The 23,683-nt window shown below is 38.9% G+C and overlaps 1 protein-coding gene across 2 annotated transcripts in view; it reads right to left on the reverse strand.

The window, feature by feature from the left end:
- Positions 1–15,910, reverse strand: part of Pcdhac2 (protocadherin alpha subfamily C, 2) — a 41,690-nt gene extending 25,780 nt beyond the window's left edge. For both annotated transcript variants that reach the window (XM_071612305.1, XM_027927478.3), the window contains exons 1-3: positions 13,142–15,910; positions 4,082–4,140; positions 1,049–1,137 (exon numbers count right to left, since the gene is read on the reverse strand). In XM_071612305.1, the coding sequence (XP_071468406.1) occupies positions 1,049–1,137; positions 4,082–4,140; positions 13,142–15,703 (2,710 nt within the window). In that variant the 5' untranslated portion in view covers positions 15,704–15,910. The remainder of the gene's footprint in view (positions 1–1,048; positions 1,138–4,081; positions 4,141–13,141) is intronic.
- Positions 15,911–23,683: the final 7,773 nt, after the last annotated feature.

Raw genomic sequence — 23,683 nt, forward strand, 5'->3', positions numbered from 1 at the left:
CCCTTTCTGAAAACAGCCATAGGGCTGGGCCTCCAAAGCCATATATAATATGCCTCCAAAGCCATATTTCATATATATATATATATATATATATATATTTTTTTTTTTTTTAAATCATTTATTTATTTATTTATTTTGGTACTAGGGATTAGACTCAGAGACACTTGGCCACTGAGTCACATCCCCAGCCCTATTTTGTATTTTATTTAGAGACAGGGTCTCACTGAGTTGCTTAGAGCTTCACTTTTGCTGAAGCTGGCTCTAAACTCACAATCCTCCTGTTTCAGCCTCCCAAGCTTCTGGGTTGGGCAAAAGCCATATTTTTTATCTTATGACACTGCGTTAGTAATTGGGCAAGAATAAGGAAATGTGAGTTTAAGCAATTTTCCTTTATTTATTCATCCATTGACTGTTTTACCTAATGTGGCAGAATCTCTTTTTTTAATATGTATTTTTTAATTGTAATTGGACATAATACCTTTATTTATTTATTTATTTATTTTTATGTGGTGCTGAGGATCGAACCCAGGGTCTCGCACATGCGAGGCTAGCACTCTGCTGCCGAGCCACAACCCCAGCCCCCGCCCCCCTACCTGGAGAATCTCTTTCCTAAAAGTTTAGATTAAGAACCAGTCCCCATTGATCCTCTAAATGAAAAAAATCGAGGTGGTCATGTTTGGCAGTGTGAATGCCAAGGTAATAAAATTCCGTCTGCAGGAGGATATTGCTGTGCAGGGAGAAGCAGATCTGGCATCTCTATGTGGCTAGGATGGCCTACGCATTTGAAAGGTATCAGATCATTTTTTGAAAGAATTTCATTACACACACACACACACACACACACACACACACACACTCATGCTGTTTTTAACTCTTAACAAATAATAAGTATAAAATCAAAATAATTATGTATGTATAGAAATCAATATTTTCCCCAAAGGAAAGAAAGAATCAAAAGGGAGTCATCAACATTCTTGGTCTTACAAAAATTGGTCATTTGATTGTTTTCCAGAAACCAAACAGGAATATAGAGATCTCAGCTCTTTACCTGGTGTTGCACTGGATACCGTTGGCCACTGCTGATCAGGCCCTCCTGGACCAGCCCGTAGAATGCCAGCCTCCTCCAGGTGCACAGAGCTGAATAAACATATGGACCCAAATATATGTTAGATATGTTAGCACAAATGTCTTTCTCCTTCCACTTTGGAAACTGCTTACATCTATGGAGGCAGGGCTGCAACTAACACATTCTTCTCAAGCTTGAACTGCAGCAATTATTGCTGAGCAGTCACCTTACATAAACTGCATAATCATCACTGACTTACTTCCTGCTGTACCACACTGGCAATAAATATGCTCTATCTTTATGGGAATTTTGGTTTTCATTAATGCCATGTGGTACTCACTAAATCTAACAGGAGAACCACTGGATGGCTAATGGCATTTTAACATTTTAATGCTGAAGCAGATGAGGAGAGCTTGTTCTCAAGGATGCCAATCCTCCCTTGTAGGTTCTCTTGTTTCTGGGATCTCTATAGTAAAGAGGAAAAAAAATACTAAAATTATTTGCTGAAAACTGTAATATTATACAAAAATTGGTTATTTGATTGATTAATATGGTAGTATTAACATTTTGTCCAAAGCAGAGAGAGAACAAAAACTGTCCAAGGATAGAAAGAACATTGCATTTATGTGTGTGTACTGCTAATGCATATTAGACCTTCAAATATGTGTGGATGAATGAATGAAGGACAGAATAAACAGGAAAGATCTTAAGAGTCAATATCCAACTAGACTCTCACCAAAATGAGAGGACACTTCTTAACTAAACATTTGTTTATCTTGCAAATTAAATAACTAAAACAAAACTTAGACTACTGGCTGAGGGATTATGTGACGCAACAGATCAGGCAAACTTTAATTATTATGAGGAAAGGCAACTATAAGTTCAAGGCTCTCTTACTCTCTTACTTCAAACAACGTATCTAGTATAAATTTATTCATTAAGCTCTGACCTTCACCTTCAACTACTATTCCCTTTATCTTCAACCTAGAATTTCCTTTTTTGTATAAATATAATCTTCAGATGTTTTGGGATCTTACCAACAATTATATGGACTCAATCAGATTCATAAATTTGTAACTATCCTGGAACCAGTTCTGCTCAAAGCAGAATTTTCAGAAGAGCAGTTACATGATATTTGAGGCTGGAAAGGCCAAGAGGTCAAACACATGTATTGAAAAAAATGAGTATCATTTAAATTTACAACTCTAATATGTGTTCAATGTACTATACTATTTCATTTCTTCTATTTAAATCTTATAATATCTTAATTGAAATCTAAATAGGAGCATATTTGGCTTTTTTTTTCATTTGAAAGTAGAACAAGGATATAATATGTTTTAATATTGTATTTTAAATGTAGTTTTTAAGGTGCATCTCATAGTTTGGGTACTTTTCAAGCAAAGCACTAATTCAATTTCAAGAGTAAGAGTCAGTACTTTAAACATGTTTTTATCTATTGTGTGGTTCCACCAATAGCTCAGATACAGACAAAAGCATAAATTGGATTTTTTAGTATAAAGAATTCCTTCTGATACTTAGTGTTCTGGCATCTGCATGAGTGTTTCTGGCCTCAAATTATAACCCAGATTCCAATATGACATCCTACCAAGTCAACTACAATTTTCAGGCCTTTTCTGATTGCTTCTGATTCAGAAATAGTATCCATTAATAATGATTTTTGCTCATTTATAATGCTTGAGAGGATGTTAATTTATTTTAATCTAATGTATTTTTAATCGGCTAGAACGAATTTTTCATTAACTCTACATATACTCTGTAAGCCCACCCTTTAAACATGGGTCTAAGTTTGGTGAAGATTCAATTAACAGTTGCCCAGATATTTTGAGGGGCTTACGTTTGGAGTTTTATTTCTTCTTTAAAATTAAATCCTTTGGGTAATAGTGATCATTAACTTCTTGGTCCTCCCCATTTGGTTTCCAAAGACACTCACAAATAATGAATATTTTATTTGACCCCATAGCATGATATTAGATCAGCTCTGGGAATAATGGTAGTTAATCAATTACTGTCAAAAAGACTAAGTAGAAAAAGCAAAATTATATTCAATCTGAGTCTTAGAGTAATGCTATTACTCTAGGTTAATTTAAAATAAGCTAGATTTGGTCTCCAGATATTCAATAAAGGCCCTGCACGTGGTTTATCCTCTGAAAAGTTTATGCTATTGATGACAATAAGATTGCAAAAAGATGGAGAAGACACTAACAGAGGTGAACATTAACAAGAATAGCAATTATTTGTTTTGTTTTGTTTTGAGGATTAAACCCAGGGGCATTTAACCACTGAGCCACATCCCCTGCCCTTTTTTCTTGCTAAATTACTTAGGGTCTCACTAAGTTGCTGAGTCTGGCTTTGAACTCATGATCCTCAGCCTTCTGAGCCACTGGGATTCCAGACATGCACCACCACAGCCAGCTAGCAATTAATTGCTGTGGTTAACAGGATATAATAGTCAACGTGAGATAGAAAAATAAGATAGATGTGCATATACCTTGCATAATATACTGAAGTTTGAAAGCATCAATATTAGCTATATTTTTAAAGTGAGGAACAGAAAGTGTAGGTAAAAGGGATGAAGAAAGTTAAAATTACTTCCTTATATAAATTTTAAAAAATTTTAATTGACACATCCTTGTAGAAAATTTTGGTGAAAGTACACAGAAATCTGTCTGTGTGATTTTATAGAAGATTCTCATTTCCCAGAATTTGAGAACCATTTAACATCTATCACTTCCAATGTTTCAACTAATAGATCAAGATAAAAAATATTGCATTCTTGACAGAGCATCTATAATGGTTCATAGTTTTTGTTGTCATTGTTGTTTGTCTTATTTTTATAGTGCTGCAGACAGAACTCATGCTAGCCAAGTGCTCAACCACTGAGCTATACCCCCCGCCAAGTTTCTCAGTCTCTTCAGTTGCTTCTGGCTTATGCAGTTTATCTGAATCATACCCAGTTAACATATTCCTGAGTGAAGGAAGGAGGGAAATACATACCTGTGCATGCCTGCTCTCAGGGAGGCAGAGTAACGCCAGTCAGGATTGGGCTGTCGTGGCTGCAAAATCACAAAGGGAGTTTTCTGTTAAAATGGCAAAACAATTATTTTCCCAGGGTTGCTCTTAGTTGATTCGCTGTTCCCTTAAATATTTTCAGATAGCTAAACAAAAATATTGAAAGAATCATTTCATGTACAACTCTAGGATGATATCCCTATATAGAACACTTCAGGAGAAAATTAAATTATTAGCTCACAGATTGAATGTCATAAAAAACCACATTTAGTAACGTTATGAGGGCTAGCTTTGGCTTTACCTTGCCAATAAAGGTCTGTGATCCTAAAACACAAAGGGAAAGGGAGTCTGCCTTCAGACAGGAAAATCTTTCATTGCTTTTGCCCTCAAAGGCCCCATTAGGGGCATATCCTCAATTCGGAATTCTAGCTATCGCCGTGCTCACAACTATACAAGTTCTGCTGGCCTGGCTGAACTGCAGAGGACTGCAATCTGCTGCTGGATTTGCAGACTGCAGCATGTTTGACCCAGGATGGATGTGCCCAGTCATAATACCAGCAACTGATAAGAGCCAATTCTACTGACTAAAGACGAATACTAGAGAGAGAAAAACAAACCATGGCAGAGTTTGATCTTGTTTTGTTACCTAATCCTATTCATAAAACTGTACTTGTTCCCTGCTTTTCTCTGAGTGCCTTACCTCCTCACTCAATTACTTTGCTTAACAGGGAGTAGCTGAAATCTGAAAAGACCCTCACTCATTCTGCACCACATGTACAATGGGATTTCCCCACCTCCGTCTACAATCTGTCAAAGTGGAGGGGACAAAGAAGAAGATGTGGGCACCTGATGACTGCTGGTTAGAAGCTACTCAGAATCACTGGGGACAAAATCAATCACTATTTTAAATCAATTAACCCATATTTTACTATGAAAAACTTGTGATGCACACTTCTCTAGATGTTTTCTTCATGAACAGAAATTAAAGTGGCTCTGTCACTGAATATTGAAGTCTAGTCAAATAGAAATATGAGAGAATGGAGGTTGTATTTTGTATTTTCTTTGAGTTATAATTAACACATTTGGTAGACAAAAACCAAATAGTCTGTATACTATTTCAAAGTATCGATAATTCTTGTTCCTTTCCTTCTTACAATTAAGGGATGAAAAATATTTCCTAAACATACTTCTTCATAACACCCAGAGGAGAAGTGATGAGCATCTTAACCATCCAACAGATTTGGGACTGGCTAGATTGAGGTGTTCAAAGATTGAGCCGAAGTCAAGGTCCAGAAAAAGTTACAACTCTGGGATACTTTATCTCAAAGGTCCCCACATAATCAGCCTCCCTCTCTGATCCTATTCCACTCTGCTGGTAAGATATGAATATGCAGATGGCTTTATTTTTGGTTTTTAAGTTCATAAAATGCTAGGGATAGTCCATATAAAATAGCATACAACTATCTACAGACCCAATGAAAGGTGCTCTGATCTTTTACCAGTAATGTTAGAAGCAACAATTTTTATAGTGCTGCAGACAAAACCCAGGGCCTTGATGCATGCTAGGCAAGTGCTCTACCTCTGAGCTATACCCCCGGGCCCAGCTTCTCAGACTCTTCAGTTGCTTCCAGCTTATGCAGTTTATCTGAATCATACCCAGTTAACATTACTCCTGAGTAAAGGAAGAGGAGGGAAATACAGACCTGTGCATGCCTGCAGACCATTTATAAACATAAAAATATGACTGAAATACTTTTTATTAATTATCATCACCATATTCCCTTGACATTGGGAGCACTAGAGTTAGCTTTTCAGCTGACAGAACCTTCCTTCAAGAAAGATTTTGACATCTGTTAAGTAAATGTGGCCAACTTTTTTTTTTTCATGATTGGCTAACATTCATGATGAAAACTGCTGCAACTTGATCTTTGGAATGAAATCACCAACCTCATTTTGCTGAAAGGCACAGTTCTACCAGGATTGAATGGGAACTGAGTTCATTACACAATCTCACTTCCTCAATGATACATTTAATTTGTCATGCTGCTTGCTATTTTCTACAATAGTTCTTTGGCAACAACATGTTTCTCAGATTCATTTGTGAGAATCAGAGTTATGAGATTTCCTATGGCAGTAAGATCAGACAGGGAAAAGGCAAAGAGAAAGTAATTAATATGTTTTAAGTAGCCATTTGCTACTAGACAATAAAATATGCGTTGCATATATTATTGTATGTATCCTAATTCTTTGTCAGACCATAAATTCTGTGAAAGCAGTTTACTCACATGACATATGAGTGTCCTCAGATATTAAAAAATCCATAGCTATATCCCCAGAACCTAGTAGGGTTCTGGAATCTGGTAGGTTTTTAAAATATTTTAAGAAAATGAACTATCATGCAAGGTCAACATTATCATATTTTTGCTACAAAAATGAAAAAAAATCAAAGCTTTAGAGAGATTAAATTGTTTGCTTGACTGGTGATGAATTTGGCTAACAGTCATGTTTAGGTTCCTCTAACACAAAAGTCTGTGTTTTAAATAAATTTATGTGGAATGACATATATTTTTCTTTTTTCCTCCTTTTTATTTCCAAGTTCCTCAATAGTGATTTATTTTTTAAAAAATACAAAATTAAAAGTAATAATTGTTTCTTCCAGAATTTTTAATTAAATTCTAGAAAAATTCAGGTTGAAAAGTTGACTACTAATATATCTGACACAAGATATATATTAAGGCCTTGCACTAACCATTCTTTAGTTCTGGGATGTACTTGATTTCCATTGGTAAGGAACTCCAGTATTTACTATTGTTTTAGTCTTATAGTAGAACAATATTCACAAAACCCCAGATGTGGAAAAACTCAATCAACTAGTTCATGTGGGTGAAGCAGCATCTTGAAGAACAAGAACTCACTTGAGTTTCTATCAGAATTATATTAATTAATATATCCTGCAATAGTATTATATATGATTTATATAATAGAATATTTGAGTACAGAAGAATTAATCACTTCTTCTAAGACATATTTAAAGTAAAACAGGCTAAAACACCCTATTTTATTCATTAACTCAATATACTCAGTGAAATAATGTTAACTTTTTACCACAGAAATCTACGTTGATACCTTCAAAATATTTCTCTCTCAGACCTGAGACTACATACAATATCTCCTTTTCCTTCTTAATAGGACTCTATTCAGAACATATCCACAATATTTTTCATAGTGATATTTTGTGAACATTGATAAAAACTGAGACAGAATTCTAAGATTCTCCCAAGACCTCACATCTGATGTACCAAATAACAAGACTGTGATTGTGGTGGATCTTAGACCCTTGATTGTGTTACATAATGTGGCTTGGTTGTCTTTAAGAAAGGGAGATCATCCAGGTAGACTAACCTAGTCACATGAGTTCTTTAAATCTGAGTTCAGAGATCAAAGGCAGAAATCAGAGAGATTTGAATAAAGTATGAGAGGGATTCCATGTGAGAGAAAATTCTCCATCGCCAATTCTGAAGATAGCCATGGGACAAGACCTGAGAACAACTTCTGGAAGCTGAAAGTGACCCCCCAGCAAATAGTGGATCTCAGTCCCTAAAGAATTGAGTTCTGCCAACAATCTGAATGACCTAAATTTCTCCCCCGAACCTCCAAAACAGTATACAGCTCTTCAGCCCAGCCAACATGTTGATTTCAGAGTTGTGAAAACTTGAGCAGAGAACTCAACCACATGGTACTGGGTTGTGAGATACTAAATTAGTAGTTTAACTACTAATTCCTGGCAATTTGTTGCAAAACAGTAAAAAAGGAGTACATTAAGTCAAAAAGAAATATAATATTTCATCCAATCGTTACTATATTACCTCCTGATGTTCTAGTAAGTCAAAATGATAAGATGATAAATTTGAGAATTCTGGGTGGAATACTTTGCTTTGAACATAGTCATTTACAACCCTAAACCACAGAGCCAGGAAAATAAAATAAACATGACTTTAAAACATACCTAATAGGTTTCAGTACAACAGAAAGTGCTAGGCCTGCTTAATTCTGGATGCAGGGCCTGCTAGCGTAGAAGCTGCTCCCTCACTCAGAGCAGTATACCTCCCTGGAGCCCAGAGTTCTGATCCTGCATGACCAGAAAGGAATTAAAATCTCTCTTCACCTGTGCAATGTCAGATATTTCCTTACATAGGTCAAGTTCAAACTCTTGGAAAAAAAAAAAAAAAGCTTAAATAACTTTTAGATTAGTAGATTTAAAACACTACTAAGGAATCCTCTTAAACTTATGACTATAGATTATAATACTCAAAATATTATCATATTAAGGGGCAGACACATGAGGTTTAGGGAAAAATTCTAAAAACTAGGTCCATTGTGCTGACCCCCACATGCTTTCACTTTTAAAAAAGCAATTTACCGGCAGTCCTGACTGGCTCAGGCGGACAGGATATGTTACATTTCTCAACAAACAAACTGTTATCTTGCAGGAGAAGCGTAGGCCCCAAAATGTCAATAAGAATACAAGATACCCTGAAAGGGGAGACTTTTGTGACATACACAAACCAGATCCCAGAACTCAGGGAAATAAGAATAATTCCCCCTCACCATAAAATCTATAAGAACAGGTTCCAATTAGAACTGGTCAACATGGGCCAAAGTCACCTAGCATTGACATCGCAGTGGGGACTTCAAAATCTGATGTCATCATACTGTCAGTCAAAAGTCAAGAGGTGAACCTGGGTAGGACTCTCTGGAAATTTCCTTGGGATCCCAATAAAACTGAAGGACAGGAGAGGCGTGCCATCCCTCTCCACTCTGAGGGAATCCACTCTACCTTGAGAGTGTCCCCTGTCCCCTTTTCTATCCCTTCTAATAAACTCATGCCTATAACTCTGAAACATGTCTAAAATCTTTCTAACTTGATCATAAGAATTTGGGCTTAAAGGGGAGTCTCTGCATTGCCTCAGTTTCCCAGCAGACCGAAACTCTGTAACAATATGAATCAGCTAAATTTATGTTCATATTATAAATCACACAGAAACATTGATCCAGGTGAAGTCCTGGAGAAGTCACATTCAAAGACACCTTTAAAACTCAATCAAATTCAGCTAAATCTCTGGGACTGGTGGTGGCAAATTTTCCTCAAACATTTGTAAACCGACATCATTCTGACCTCTCATTGAGAGCAAAACTTGGTAGCCAACCAAGGCAAGTATCCAGAACTGGCTGCTATTCTGTCAAGCAGGCAGCACACCAATAGACAATATATTATATGCCAGGCTGTGTCCCTGCAGTGTACTGAGTTAGACCAGATGCCCATATCGTGGCTCACTCCTGGGTCAGAAGAAAGGGCAGGTCAATGACTTTCAAGTCATATTAAATAGATTTCTCCATCGGTCATAATATGTGCATAATGAAGAGGCAGAAGAACTCAGCCATAATTCCATCTGGCTCAGCAGTCTGTAGAAAAAGCAAGGGAGTAGGTAATGTGAAGAATTTATTATATTACAAACCAAAGAAAACAAACCTTTACTCAGAAAAGCAATCTGATAACCAAAATGAAATAACAAAACAAAACAACCCCACCCCCTAAAAAGTGGCCATCAGTGGATGGAACACTGGAATGGAAGTTCAAAGATACAATTTCTTGGTCTATTCTAACCATTGTACAATTTTTATAAGTTCACCATTATGTCTTTACAATGAGAGTAAACTGTGTTCCCGGACAGAGTCAGCAGATAGAGAAGTCAGTCCCAGGAGGAAATAAATTAGGTGGCACTGAAAAAAGGGTTAATTCTTTCTGGTCACAACAACTGGAATTAAGGTGAAATAACTGAGAATTTGATGTCTATAAATTGCTTCAAAATAAGAAAAAGTGAATGCCAAACTTGCTGTCTCTACTATTCTTTTGTTATTTCCACATGCTGTGCCACTTGGCCCCACTAAGGTGCAGTTGAACAAATCTTCCCAGAGTACTCATAGTGACTCATTAGCATTCGCACCACAAATAAATAGAATCTATCTTAAAATTCAGTTTCTTTTCACAGAGACTCTGAAGAGGGTGCCAAATTTTCAAAAATATCCAAAAAGAAATTCTGCCCTGTTGTATACAGATGCTTTAAAAACCTCAATGCACAGGTGACTCATGAAATAATATAATGGGGGGGGGGGGCGGTAAAGTCACCAAAAAGATTAAAGTCTGGTATTAAATGCTTATGTTTACTAAGCAAAAAGAGATCAGTGGAGGAACAGGGATAAAATATCCTAGCAAGCTTTGCCAATAGTAAAGCAAATAAACAAATAAAAATATATTAGCTGGGAGTAACATTTTATTGACTGATTGTCCCTTTTGTTATCTGCTTCCATGCATGAAATTACTCTTTCCAAAAACAGTTGGTTTAGGTTACTGGGTGAACTAATGATAAACTAAATGCTTGACAATCCTGTATCAAAAAAATATAAACATTGGGATTTCTGTCATTTCCTACTATTGAAAAAAGCAGAGTCTTTGAGTTTAAAAAAAAATGACTTAAAATACCATTAGCAGTGTAACTTTGTTATCTAACCTTTCTGAGCTTTCTTTTATGTTAGATGTTGATAAATGTTTGTTTAATGTATGACTTGGAGGGAGTGGAATCGCACATATACACATTGCAAAGCAGAGTATTTCTTACATAGCAGGGTGGTCAGTGAGTACACATTCCTTCACTCTCCCTTTTCAATGTCCACCCAATTTTATTGTAGGCATGTGGCATTAATTACACCTCAGGGCTTTCCTGTCATTTAAAGTAGCTAGGTAAAGAAAGAGAAAGCTCAACAAGGGAAATTAACAAGTTAATGTAGCAATAATGACTTTCAAAATTGAATTGACTTTTGCTTCCATTTTGCCTTGCTACAGCAAAGTGACTCACTGCTTCCCTATACCTGCAATAATTTGGGACTCTTCGTTGAATTTTCAGAAGTGGTTAGCAGAAATCTGCCTTTATTAAATCCATGCACTCTCCCGGCAAAATTCCAAAAGAAAATTCCACAAGATTTTCTGTCACAATTTTCTCCCTAGATTAAAGAGCTGTATGTCAAGGTACCTATTAACATACAGGTCATGTAAGACAGAAACACTTCATGTATCAAACTGCCCCCAAGCTTTGAGTCATGAGATGGAGAGTAAGAATGCCACGCATCTGAGCCTCCAGGTCACAGCTGGTGGCAAAACTGAGGCTTGCCTGGCTAGCTTTCCAAGCCTCTTCACCACCTGCAGCTCAACCAAAGCCCAAAGAACTTGCAGGAATTTGTTAAACAAATGTCTAGAGCATTCTTATTTAAAACTAAGCCCTTTCACATGCTTTCAAAAGCTACCATCTAAAGAATTCTGGAAACTCTTTGATATCCTCCCCCACCCCCATTTTTCTTGATCTGCAATCTACATCCTGTGGTTACACAGCATTGACTAACATCAGGGTCTTCTGATAACAAATCTACAATGTCTATGGGAAATTCTACTCTCAATCAAGGACAGAAAATTCTGTGCTTAAGCATTATATTACTCAAAGAAGAACTTATAATGTGACCATATGAACATTAAAAAAGTAGCAATATGTCAATGAAAAGACATTACAAAAATATAGGAGAGACAAATATTATTAACTCAATTTGTACTAGTTCTAAAAGACCTAAGTAGAACGTGGTTGTTTCAAAAGATAATTCATCACTATGTATGGGACAAAATTTTGTCTTTTGAAATCCAAATTTACAGTACCACAAAGACAATCTCTATTACTTCAAGCATGCATACAGAGACAAGTATAGTACACACTCCTGCACATCTATGCATTTTTCAATAATTTATGTGCATTCTTCACAATAATGAACTATCTGCCTATATAACTTCTTAAAACTAGCACATTACTAACACCTGTCTTCATGAAGCTATCCACTTTCTAAGCTTTCTGTAGTTCATTGCAAACCAAATTTTAGATCCAGAAAATGAACATGTGCTTTGAAGTATTGTCATTTAACTTAAGAGACATTAGGGGCTTGATAAAGTTACTTTATCTCATCAAAATTCCAGGAGTGGAAGAGGGAATCAAAAGTTTACAGATTGAACTTAACTAAATGCAGGAATATCCTTTTAAAATGAATTCAGAGTATGCCAAGAAGGGTGGCTAGGGGACATTTCTTTTTTTCTTCCTCCCTGATCCTAGCATGTCCAGGTTTTCACCATTCCCTCATATCTCTAATTCAGTCATTCTAATATCTCCCTTGCCCAACCATAAAAATGTATAATCTCTCTGCCTTACCATTATTCATTTCCTCTGACATGAGGAACATCACCTCCTTACAGAAAAGTGACCACATCATATGGCCAAAGGAAACTGGCTTCACGGTGAGGTCTATAGTTTATGGCTTTATCACCTCTGATGTGCATTTCCAGAGGATCCTATCACATTCATTCAGTGCAATCACCAGAGATTAACTGGACAGTTTGTACTACATACAGCCCAAGGTATAAACACCCAAATAGAGATAACTGCACCAGCCCCTAGAGGTCTCAGAGCTCAATAAATAGATAGATAGATAGATAGATAGATAGATACATAGATGTAAAGAACCATTCCTATGGAATTAAAAAATGATTTTTTTGAACCCAACTTTTCCTATAGGGGATACAACAGAAGCTCTTTCTCCTTAAGTTTCACAATGTTACTTCTCAAACCATAATCTTTATTCCCAGACCTGCTCTTTTGCTCTACAAAGCTGAACTTTAACATTCAAATATTTAAGACTAATCTTCACTTCTCAGACAACTTTATGAATAAGTCCTCCTACATGTGAAAAAAATGGGAGGTAAAACAATTCTCTAGTGCTATTTTTCTAGAGAAGAAACAGCAGATTATGACCAAATTGGAGGTACTATTAACACTTAATTTATCAGATAACCTGTCATTATTGTGAATAATTCAATAAAGCCAACCACATGATATCGGGAGGGGGCATGTGAAAATACAGGACTTTTTTTAATATACCCCTTGAACACTATCTCACCTCATTTTGAGAAACAACATCGTTTTTGAGAATAATCAGGTTTCCAGCACTCTGCCCACTTTGGCCTGTGAGGTGCCTGCTGTCAGTCACTGCTGCTTGGGCTCCCCCAGGCCCTGGTCCTGTCTGGGCCCCTGTGTTGTAAAACATGAAAGTATCACTCCCTGAGCCTGCTGTCAGACAGGCCTTGTAGCAGTAGGTCTTGGTGAGGGAGCCATTCCCTCGAACCTCAATGAAGTGAGGCTGCACCTTGAGGCCATGTGGTAACCTGGCATCAATATTGTTGTTGGCCTGTTTGTATAGTTCTGCAGGGCACCGCTCCCTCACTCCACAGAAGCCTCCACAGCATGAAGTGCCATATGCAGTGTAATGGTAGCACTTGATGATGCTCAAAACAATGATTGTCAAAAGAAATATAAAAGATACTGTGCTTAATGCTATTATCAGATAAAGTGTAATTTCAGAGTATGTCCGAGGACTCTTCACATGTCTCTGAGTGTCAGGGAGAATTTTAGAAACCCTATCCACCACAGCTACTGTAATGGCCACAGAGGATGAAAGTGATGGCTCCCCATTGTCACGGACCACCACAGTCAGATTGAAAGTGGTACCACTCTCATCTCCTATCTTTCTAGTAGTCCTAATTTCTCCTGTGTGCAGCTCTACTTTAAAGAGGTCCAGGTCAGAAGTCTGGGCTAGATGGTAAAAGAGCCAAGCATTTTGTCCAGAGTCTGAATCCATGGCTATGACTTTGGTGACCAGGTAGCCAGCAGGGGCAGTTCGAGGCACCATCTCAATGGCTGCTGACGAATTGGTTGAGGTAGGGTACAGAATGTGAGGGGCATGGTCATTCACGTCCACCACATACACATTGGCGGTCACAGTGCTGCTCAGTGGTGGCTTCCCCTTGTCCTGGGCCTCCACAGTCACAAAAAACTCTCGAAACTTTTCATAGTCAAAAGAGTTGACAGCATAAAGGCTGCCACTGGCACTGTTAATGGAGACATAGGAGGTGACTGGCAGCCCTTGAATCTCCCTCTCTAGGAGGGAGTAGGTCACCTCTGCATTCTCCTTTTCATCTGGGTCTGTGGCTTGCACAGTGCAGAGCAACACTCCTGGCAAATTGTTTTCCTGGATGTAGATGGAATAGGAGTCCTTCAGGAAGCTTGGTGGATTGTCATTGATGTCAGAGATTTCAACCTTCAGTGTCCGTTGGGATGTGAGTTGTGGTATTCCCCCATCAGTGGCTATCACTGTGATGTTGTAGGCAGCCACCCGCTCCCGGTCCAGAGGGCCACTCACCACCAGTGTGTAGGAGTTTCCAAAGCCATTCAACCTGAAAGGCAATGTGGCCTCCAGACCCAGGCTCACTTTCCGGTTGGGGCCCGAGTCTTGGTCATTGACACTGAGAAGGGCCACAACGGTGTTGGGTGCAGCATCCTCAGGCACTGGGCTATATAGGTCCGTCAGCACCACCTCTGGTGCATTGTCATTCACATCCACAATGTCCACCAGCACCTTGCAGTGACCCGCCATAGGCACTGGACCCTGGTCAGTCGCCTGCACATAGATCTGGTAGGAGGAGGCCTCCTCATAATCCAGCGCCCCACTCACTCGCACTTCCCCGGTACTGGCATCTATGCTGAAGAGCTGCCTTTCTCGGTCCGAGGTGTAGCTGCTCAAGGAGTATCTGAGCTCACCATTGGAGCCCTCATCCGGATCTGAGGCATTCAGCTTTACCACCAATGTGCCTGGGGGTGCGTCCTCCCGCAACTGGACGCGATAAGTGGACTGGTCAAAGGCGGGGGAGTTGTCATTAGTGTCTAGGACGCGCACAGAGATCTGCGCCGTGCCTGAGCGGGGTGGGCTGCCCCCGTCCACAGCCGTGAGAACCAGGTGGTGCAAGGCTGCCTGCTCGCGGTCTAGGCCCTTACGCAGCACCAGCTCCAGCACCTTACTGTTCTCCTGCAGGGGTTTAAGGTCCAGCTCAAAGTGTTCACTGGGGCTGAGCTCGTAGGTCTGCACTGAGTTGGCGCCCACGTCGGGGTCCTGCGCGCTCTCTATGTGAAAGCGCGCTCCAGGCGCCACCGATTCGCTTACCTGAAGGTGGTAGTCCGCCCGCGGGAAGCGCGGCGAGTTGTCATTGATGTCCAATATTTCCACTTCAACTGCGCTCACCGCCACAGGGTTGTGCGCCAGCACCTCCAAGCTAAGCAGGCAGCGAGGCCGCTGCTCACACAACGCCTCGCGATCAATGCGCTCGTTGACGAAGAGCGCTCCACTAGTCAGGTCCAGCTCCAGGTAGCGCGGGCTGGGCACACCCAGATGGTTGATGCGCAGGCAGCCAGGCCCCAAACGCCGCAGCTCCAGCCCCAGCGCTCTAGCCACGTTGCCCACGAGTGCGCCCGGTGCTTGCTCCTCAGGCACCGAGTACCGTAGCTGGGAGGCCGCCGGGCCGGGCAGCAGCACCACCAGCAGTAGGAAAGACAGCAGCAGCAGCCACGGCAGGGGCCGCCGGAGTCGTGGATGCTCTGTCGCCCACAGTCTCGTGCCAGCCTGCTCCATAGCCTCCGGCGGCGGCGGAGGCAGCCGGGCAGGGCCCGAGGCAGCAGCTTAGCCAGCCCTGCTCCACGCTTGGGCCCCGCCTCCGCCTCCGCTCGTGCCGCCCCGCGCCGACTCCAGTACAGTTCACGCGCTACCAAACGCCTGGGGCCGCTCCCCTCTTAGGCCCTCTCAAGGGGCCCCGGCCCCTCTGCCCCGGCTGAACCCCCATACCCCAGTTCCTCTACTCTTCTCCAGTCGCTCAGCCCGGCTCCGCTTCCTGCAGCTGGCTGCTGCCGTAGCTGCTCCGGGGGGAGGGAAAAGGAAGCTGAAGGGGAGGGGGAGAGGGAGGAGTGTTCAGCAAGTCCAGCTCCAATTCCGCACCGAAGTGGTGAACAGCAACCTTGGACTGCCCAGCCACTCCAGCCTCATCTCCTCCACCCGAACCCGCCAGATCCCAGCAGACGGCGGGAACACGGCCACTCCCTGTCTCCCTGCCCCCAAGGTCCTGTTCATCCACTCTCCAAGGTCTCTCGCCAGCTTAAAAGGTCTTGTAAGATTAGTCTGTGAAAAGCAGTTAAGACCTTGGAACTCAGGAGCTATCGGCTCCCTGAAAAAGATTTTCAAGCGCAATCCAGGAAAATAAACGGAGAACCTTAGCTAAGTACCGGGATCTGGGTGGCGGCTCTAACATTTAAAGGACACAAATGCAGGGGCGGTGCTCTGGAGCCACTGGGATGGGAACTGATTATTTTACCTGACCCCCACATCGTCTCAGGAACACTCTTTAGTACTACAGAAAGTGTTTAACTCCTAGGGCAAAGGGCAGGGGATAGCAAATGCTGTCTGCCTTTTGGGAGCAAACCTAAAACTAGCATCCTGGGATTCAATACTCAATTCTGCTCCTGTTCAAGCGGTACTTTCAGTGTGTACCTTGGCAAATAACCAATATTTCAGTGTTTAAAACTCCATTAGCTCCTTGAAGCTGTAGGCAAACCTCTTATTTGACCCGTTTAGGTCACACTAGGTAAAAAATTGGTAGAAATTTTAAGAGCTTCTTCCCCTAATCTCCAAATCTTTTTCATTGATCACCCAAGACATTTTCTTTCAAGAGTGATTTTAATTTTTTTCTTTAATAGATGACAATGTCTTCAAGAGCCTACAAAACCATTAAATTAAGAGTGTTACTCATGATCTTCTAAGCCAGGCTGGAATTTGAACTCCATTAATGCTTTGCAGTTAAAAAAAAAATCTGTTATTAAGCAAAATATGGAAGGCTGGGATTTATCTTACAATAGCCAGCAATTTCAATGGCTGCAGCTCATCTTCTATATGTTTCCTATAAACCTCTGTGCCTCTGGGTCCCTAAGCCTACCCTTATATTGCTGCAGAAGCAACACACAAATTCTCTACCTTGAATGAGAAGGCAGAAGGAGCAGGCAAGCCTTTCCCTGCTGTGTCATTGCCTCTGCTTCTCAGTTCTGAATATTCTCCTTTACAGGCCCTCTTATCTTTCCCACAGAGGTTTAAAATCTATTGCCCAGCGTGCAGAAAAGCACTCATTAAAATGTCCTTTCTCTTCCTCATTTTCCAGCATCATTGTATTTGTAGATCTTCTTTGTTGGTCATTTTCTAGCTAAGGACTGGAACAAAGCCAGAGCAAAAGCTGACATTTGGCATGCTTCCCTCCTTGAAGGGACAGTTAAAGACCCAGGGTTATAATCCTAACACCCAGACTTCAAAGGTCTGAACTAGCACATCCTTCCTGCTACCCAAGTGCACTCACTAACAACATTCCATGCATGACCTAACCATTTTTTTTTTTAAACAGAGAAACTCCCATCTTCTTCTTAGCACTGCTGTTTCTTATTTGTCCTCTTTGTTCCCTCAAGGGTGCAGAGTGGGAGGCAATTTCCATCAAAATCTATTCCTGTCTCCTTTCTTTGGTCTCTGGCTTCTCCTTCTTCTGTCTGCATCCTCCCCAAACATCCCTCAGTAATTCTGTCTCTGTTTGCTGTGGTAATTTGATCTCAGGGAGCCTTAATCTCTCAAGTGCACAAACTGTAGTCCTGGCCTATGTCCTCACCCATTACTTATTTCTGAAAACAAATGGCTTATAAGTGGAATCAAGTTGTAAATTGTCAGGAAAAGTGACCTTTCTTCCCCTCATCTCCTCCCAGCCCTCACAGTCACTGCCACCTCTGCCCATAGCTCAGAAACCTGCCTCTGGGTATTGACCATGTATGGCCCTCTGCCCCTGAAGTGATCACAGGCACTTAAGGAAGAGATTAAAGTGGCAGAGGCTTGTTGATGTTTTTAACAGAATCCCCTAAATGTCATGTCTCAGGAGAAAAATGGCAAATTGTCTTTCAGCAATCTCCTCATCTTCCAGCAAGGACACCTCCCAGGTTGTCCATTTTGATGTTTCAGGATCATAAGCTCCAACTAGTGTGTTCTCCCTTAATGACTGAGAAGGCAAACAGAGAACCAACACAATTAGCCTCCTTTTCAAAGACATTGTACTAAAAACATGGTATATTCTAGTTTTGGCACTACAATAATTTTGTTCCTCACACTATGGTCTGAGGCTTCTGTCCACCTTACCAACTAATCAAATGTGATTGGTCTCACTGTTGGTAAAGGGCCCTTTCTATAAATATGAATACTAGTGTTTTGAGCACACCTTTATGCATTCCTTCCCCTAGATCTTGCAGAACACCTGACTCAAAAACAGAATAGAACAGTGATTAAGAGTGCAGTATTTGGAGTCAGCCACACTCCTGCTAATGACTAACTATGTGACTGCAGACATGTATCTTAATGTAAGTTTCAATTTACTTGTTTCAAGTGTGGGAAATCATACTAAATAAAATTCAGAGAACTAGTATTATGATTACACAAGATAATGTATATAAAACAAATTGCATAGGGACTGACAATTGCATTATTATTATTAGTGGTATTTGTGATGGTGATGTTATTTTTTAAGTATTTATTTTTTAGTTGTAGTTGGACACAATACCTTTATTCCATTCATTCATTTTTATGTGATGCTGAGGATCCAACCCAGGGCCCCAGACGTACTAGGCAAGCACTCTACTGCTGAGCCACAACCCCAGCCCAATTGGATGTGATTAAATGCAACCATTTCTTATTGTCAAACAACATCTTAGCTAATAATCTACATGTGGCATGGTACCTTAGATAATAAACACAGATAAGCAACTGCAACTATATCATTTAAGAAATCAATGATGATGGGGAAGATGAGTGTGCACCAAAATTAAGCTTTCTCAATGGTTTCTACAACTTATTCTACAAGTTGGGGATATTTTGAAAACAACTCTATATTTTGAAAACAACTCCCCCAAATAGCCCCTGTTAAATTGCCAAGTAAAAGGAACTTCTTCCATAGGAATTCCTCCAGAGAATTTATTTCCTCACAAGAGATTCACTTTTTTAAGATACAAAGAAATAACCCTAGCAACTGAGTACAGAGTAATTCCAGAACAGCACGTGAACACTAATGCCTTGCTGTAATTTCCAGCACCCAGCATAGAGCAAGGCACAGAGGGCTCTATTCAATTTTTTAAACAGAAATTTGCTTATGTAATTTAAATAAAATAGCTTCTTCCTTGCTCTTCCTCATTCCAAATCCTATGTAAATTTCAAGGTCCTGCTCAAAACCCACCAATCCATGAAACAGTGTCTATTCTAAACATAAGGATCTTTCTTTCTCTTTCACAATCTGCAGCCTATCTCTGAATGCTAATACGTGTCCTTCTTTAATTCATACAAATACTTTACTATTCTCCAATTAAAAGCAAACTAAAAGCAGGAGCCATGTTTTATATTTGTGTCTCCTTCACAGTGTTGGAAATCTTATAATTCTCAATACATGTTAATTGCTTCATCTTCTTCAGACCCTATTTTTAGCAAATTCAAGAACAGCTGCTGCAACTCAGGCATTCCCACTTTGCTGTATGTGGATAAAACACATCTTACAAAAGGAAGGATCAAGAGCATGCAATGATTTTACTATGAATTTTTTCCTTTAAAGCTGTCAAATGAAAATATAAAACAAAGTACTTCAAACTGGGAGAACTAACAAAGTTGCTGAACCCTAGAAAGGGTTTTGCCCAAAGGTATTATGCTGTCATTTTTCTACTTTATATTAAAAGTATAAGTTATAAAATTAAGGTATTCTTTGCTTATAATAAGAAAAGTGACAAGATTAAAGAAGAGCCATAAGACAGAATGTTTGTTTTCCCCTAAGCTGGATAAGAACTTTGAAATAATGTTCCTTACTTATATTTCTTAATTATATTTGTAAAATACATCTCTCAGGAGATCATTGGGCACAGGAGCAAAACCAATCACAACACAATAGAATTAAGCTACAAGAAAAATACTGGCACTCAGTAAACTCTCCTAATTCACATAAATTTCCATTCTCTATTATCAACATCGATACAAATCATTTTATTTTGCAGAACCACAGGACCAAAGGACATGCTCATTAGTTTGATCAGGTTTGGGGATGACAATTATGAGTATCTGTCAAACAGAGAAGGGCCTAGTTTTCATTTTTAATTTGTGAATTTATGTTGCTCCACAGACTGAGTACCTGTTATATAATTAAAAAGAGACAGGGCTGGGGTTGTGGCTCAATGGTAGAGCATTTGCCTGGCACCACATAAAAATAAACAAATAAAATAAAGGTATTATGTCCCTCTATATATGTATATAAAGAGAGAGACAGATAGCCATCTCCAAAGTTTAGTCTAGTCCAAAGTGGTTTTAAAACTTTTCATCTTGTCAAAAATGGATGGTGGCTGGGGTTGTGGCTCAGCGGTAGAGTGTTTACCTAGCACACATGAGGCACTGGGTTCGATCCTCAGCACCACATAAAAATAAAATAAAGGTTAGTTAAAACAATGGATGGGACGCCTGATCTTCAGGCACCTCCACAAGAAAAATACTTTCAATATAATTACAGCATTATTTATAGAAATAGTGCCCCAAATTTTTCACATGAAATGACAGCTGAGTTTTTTTCACATCTCCCTTCCTCCAGAAGGAATACAGTAGTACAATATTTGGCATTAGCAATTGGCTTTTGGGAAGAGATACTTTAAATTTTTAGTTCTGAGAAATTTATATGATGGTACTTGGCTGAGATTTCTAGAAATTGCTGAGAATAAACAAAAGGGACTCAAGCCACCTTTGGGTGAGTATTAAAAAGGGAGAGATAGCTAACATCTTGGGGTGGATAACAGATAAAAATCAAACTTTACTTCTCCATCAATATTCTCAATTGAGAAGCCCTAATAAGATTCACAGAATATTAAAGGTGAAGATTTATTTAGACTCTTAGCCACATTCTTCATTTCTCATCAAAGAAAATGGCTACGTAAAACTTGAACCTCAAGATTGATGAGGAAATAGAAAGCACAAAAGTGATATGAGTCAAGGATCTGTAACCAGATAAATTATCTTCCAAGGTACTACAAGATCCTACAGATATGACTAGAGAACTAAATTTCCTCTTTTTAAAAAAAGTGCCATTGAGTTTGATATAAATGATTTCAAAATTATTGTTTATGAGCACTTTTAAAATAGTTTCTTCCTAGAAACTATTTTAAAAATTGTTAACTTACAATCTACAACATAGACTTAATTTTTTTTCAAATGGATGTTTTAGATATAGTAGAATCATTGATAAATGAAGTGCTACAAACACAGTCTTCTGGAATTCATGGAGACATAAAGTCTCCCTATATATTCATGAAGATAAGATGAAGAAAGATAGCAATACAGTATAGTTATAAGGTGAGGTGATTTCATAATTGTCTGTTGAACAGTACCGAAGAGTGTTTATTAATGGAATTCATCAGCCTGGAAGGAGAATTACAACAGGGACTATAGGGATTTATCCTTGGTCTTATCCTATTCAACATTTTATCAGTGACTGAAGACAAGGAGGCAGCAAGCTTCCAACAACTGAGCACCAAGTTGAGCTCTTCTGGAACAAGAATCAGCACTGTCTAGGTTAAGCTTTTGACTCATTAAAAGCACAAATATTCTATTTAAGATTCAATACGTGCCCCACATTCATAAGTTTGTATTTCAGCTAAAGTCTGGCTTCTACTATTGCCATTAAGATCTGTTCCAAGTTTCCATTCATCACTTAGGACCTCTTATTTTAATAGAAAACCTTGTTTGGCCCCGTTTCACTTCTCTAATTCTTAGAATTTTGGCCACAGAATAAAATAAGATGAGAATTTGGCACTAAAGAACATCCTTGTTCCCAAGTGGGTTTTAGCCAAAGCATTCATTGATTTCAATGTGTGTGGGTGTGGGCTTGTGTGCATTTTAAATTTAGATATTGCTGAGGTGTTTTGAATTTGAACTGTTTTCCAAGATATGGCCTGAGCTCAGTCTAGATGAAGGCCCAGTTTCTACTTTCTTTTCCTACTGTGTTTGTTGCCTTGAAGCAGACAAATCAACCTATCTGGTTCTCAAAAGTTCCCATTCATATATTTAGAGTACCATTGGCTTATTTGGGTTCCCTTTGTATTCTGATGTCTTGAGACTTAACAGTTTAATATATATAGTCATTTAATCCTTACAAAAGACTAATGAGGTTGGTATTGATGAAGAAATGAGATTCCAAAACAGTGAAGAAATTTTTCAGACTCTCTAGGAACCTTTTTCCCCATGCCTCTGTTTCTAGTGGTCTGATACAACATCTGCCTATTACACATGCACCCCTGCTTAAGAATCTTATTGGTCACAAGCTATTTAAGTATTTTTATGGAGCCCTATCTCAGTTGTTTTCACAATTACAAATTTCTTTCTTTTTTAGATATTTCAACTGGATCATTTGTGTATGTTTTTAAAAAATAGTTGGCCTTAGCAAAATCATGATATAAAAAATCTTTATTTATATTCTAACCTCTTCTTTCAGTACTATCTTGCCACCTACAATATTCTGTGAAGTTTTACAAATGACTTTAACTCTTCAGATATAAATCCCACTCATGTATTCCTTGTGATAGATTTTGTTACAAAATTCCTTTAATAGCTATGCTTGCAACATGATAAGGTTGGTAAAGTATTAATTCTCTAAATTAGCCAGGCTAAAATGTACTGTTTTATGAATATTAAAAGATGCTTTAAGGTATTTTGATAAAATACTAATGGTACTAAACCTTTCCTTAGCAAACCTCATTTTATTAAAATTATTGAGAAAGAAATTACCAAGTCTTCAATTTTTCTCTCTCTCTCTCATAATAAGCAAAGGAAGCACACTGTACTTAGCTGATAGAATTCAGAAGAAAAATCTGGCACTGGTTCTACTTATACAATGCCTCTGAACTAATGGTCTCAAAAAATCTTAAAGTCATTTAGCTTGATACACCTACAACCATATATCTTGATTGGTACCAATTTTAGCTTTTTAGCCCAGAACAGAAAAAAATATATACAAAACTCCCAAATACAATTAATAATTTGTGAGCTTTCTTTATCTTAATCTATTTTCAATTGTCTATTAAATCCAGTGAACCAAAGACAGTATGGTGATAACTTTAGCTAAGATATAAAAATTAAAACAGAGAGGTTTGATAATTTCCTAGAAATACAGAGTCGATTTCAAGGAGAACCAAATAAAATTTTCTTTTCACTTCAGTGTTACATCTATTGTAACAGAGTTGTCACCCTCAGATATTCAATATCCTTTGTAATTAAATTTTCATCATAGCCACCTGTGACTGGTTTTCTGCAGTACTCTCTAGTATTCCTTTGATCTGATTATCATAGTTCATTTAAAACCTCAACTGTGTATGAAATATTTATTGGATCATATATCAGTGTACACATAGTATACATTGGACAGCCATGCCTCATAGGATATGTGGACTTTAGTTCTCCTTAAACTAGCAGGAGTTGAGGAATTAAGGGGGATTAATCAAATTGCATAAAGTAATTCTTTTCAAGGGT

Source organism: Marmota flaviventris, chromosome 5 (assembly GCF_047511675.1).
Source record: "Marmota flaviventris isolate mMarFla1 chromosome 5, mMarFla1.hap1, whole genome shotgun sequence".
Lineage (NCBI taxonomy): Eukaryota > Metazoa > Chordata > Mammalia > Rodentia > Sciuridae > Marmota > Marmota flaviventris.